Here is a 756-nt window from a genome sequence, read left to right on the forward strand (position 1 = left end):
CATTTGTTTTTTTTGTCCTTCAGGAAATGTCTGGCCGTGGGAAGAAGCTTGCTGCCGGCATGGCCGGCAAGGCCAAAGGTAGCACAAGTACCAGCCGTTCTGTGAGGGCAGGTTTGACCTTCCCCGTGGGTCGCCTCCACAGGCTGCTGAAGAAGGGAAACTATGCCCACCGAATCGGCGCGGGCGCCCCCATTTACTTGGCTGCTGTCTTGGAGTACCTCTGTGCTGAGATTTTGGAGCTAGCAGGAAATGCTGCCCGGGACAACAACAAGCGCCGCATTGCTCCTCGCCACATCCTCCTGGCAGTGAGAAATGATGAGGAGCTGACCAAATTCCTTGATAAAGTCACCATCTCTGAGGGAGGTGTTATACCCAACATCCAGGCACAACTTCTGCCCAAGAAGACTAAACTCAAAGGGGCACCAACTTCATCAAGGGATGACGAGGATGATGATGGTGGCTCAGCCAAAGTTGCTGAATCACAAGAATTTTAAAAACTATACATTTTTACATTTGAATGTGTCTTAATTGTAACTCACTTTTCTTTGCTCTTGTTTCTGTTGGCAATATTATTGGGTCCTGACAAATGTCATGTAAATGAGTGTCCTGGCCACACTTTTGGAACTCAGTTTTCTAAATAAATGATTCAACTTTATTGTTTCTGTTGTCAATATTATTGGGTCCTGACTCCTGACACATGTCATGTAAATGGTGTCCTGGCCACACTTTTGTGCTGCGAGTATTAATCACATGAAC

The 756-nt window shown here is 46.7% G+C and overlaps 1 protein-coding gene across 1 annotated transcript; it reads left to right on the forward strand.

Annotated features, from left to right (window-relative positions):
- Positions 1–26: 26 nt before the first annotated feature.
- On the forward strand, positions 27–494 carry LOC310879644 (histone H2A-like; the record flags this gene model as incomplete). Its single annotated transcript, XM_083794435.1, has 1 exon — positions 27–494. The coding sequence occupies one exon, from the start codon at positions 27–29 to the stop codon at positions 492–494; it is 468 nt and encodes a 155-aa protein (XP_083650561.1).
- Positions 495–756: the final 262 nt, after the last annotated feature.

The sequence above is a fragment of the Protomyctophum parallelum genome (genome assembly GCF_964188405.1).
Source record: "Protomyctophum parallelum genome assembly, chromosome: 1".
Classification (NCBI taxonomy): Eukaryota; Metazoa; Chordata; class Actinopteri; order Myctophiformes; family Myctophidae; genus Protomyctophum; species Protomyctophum parallelum.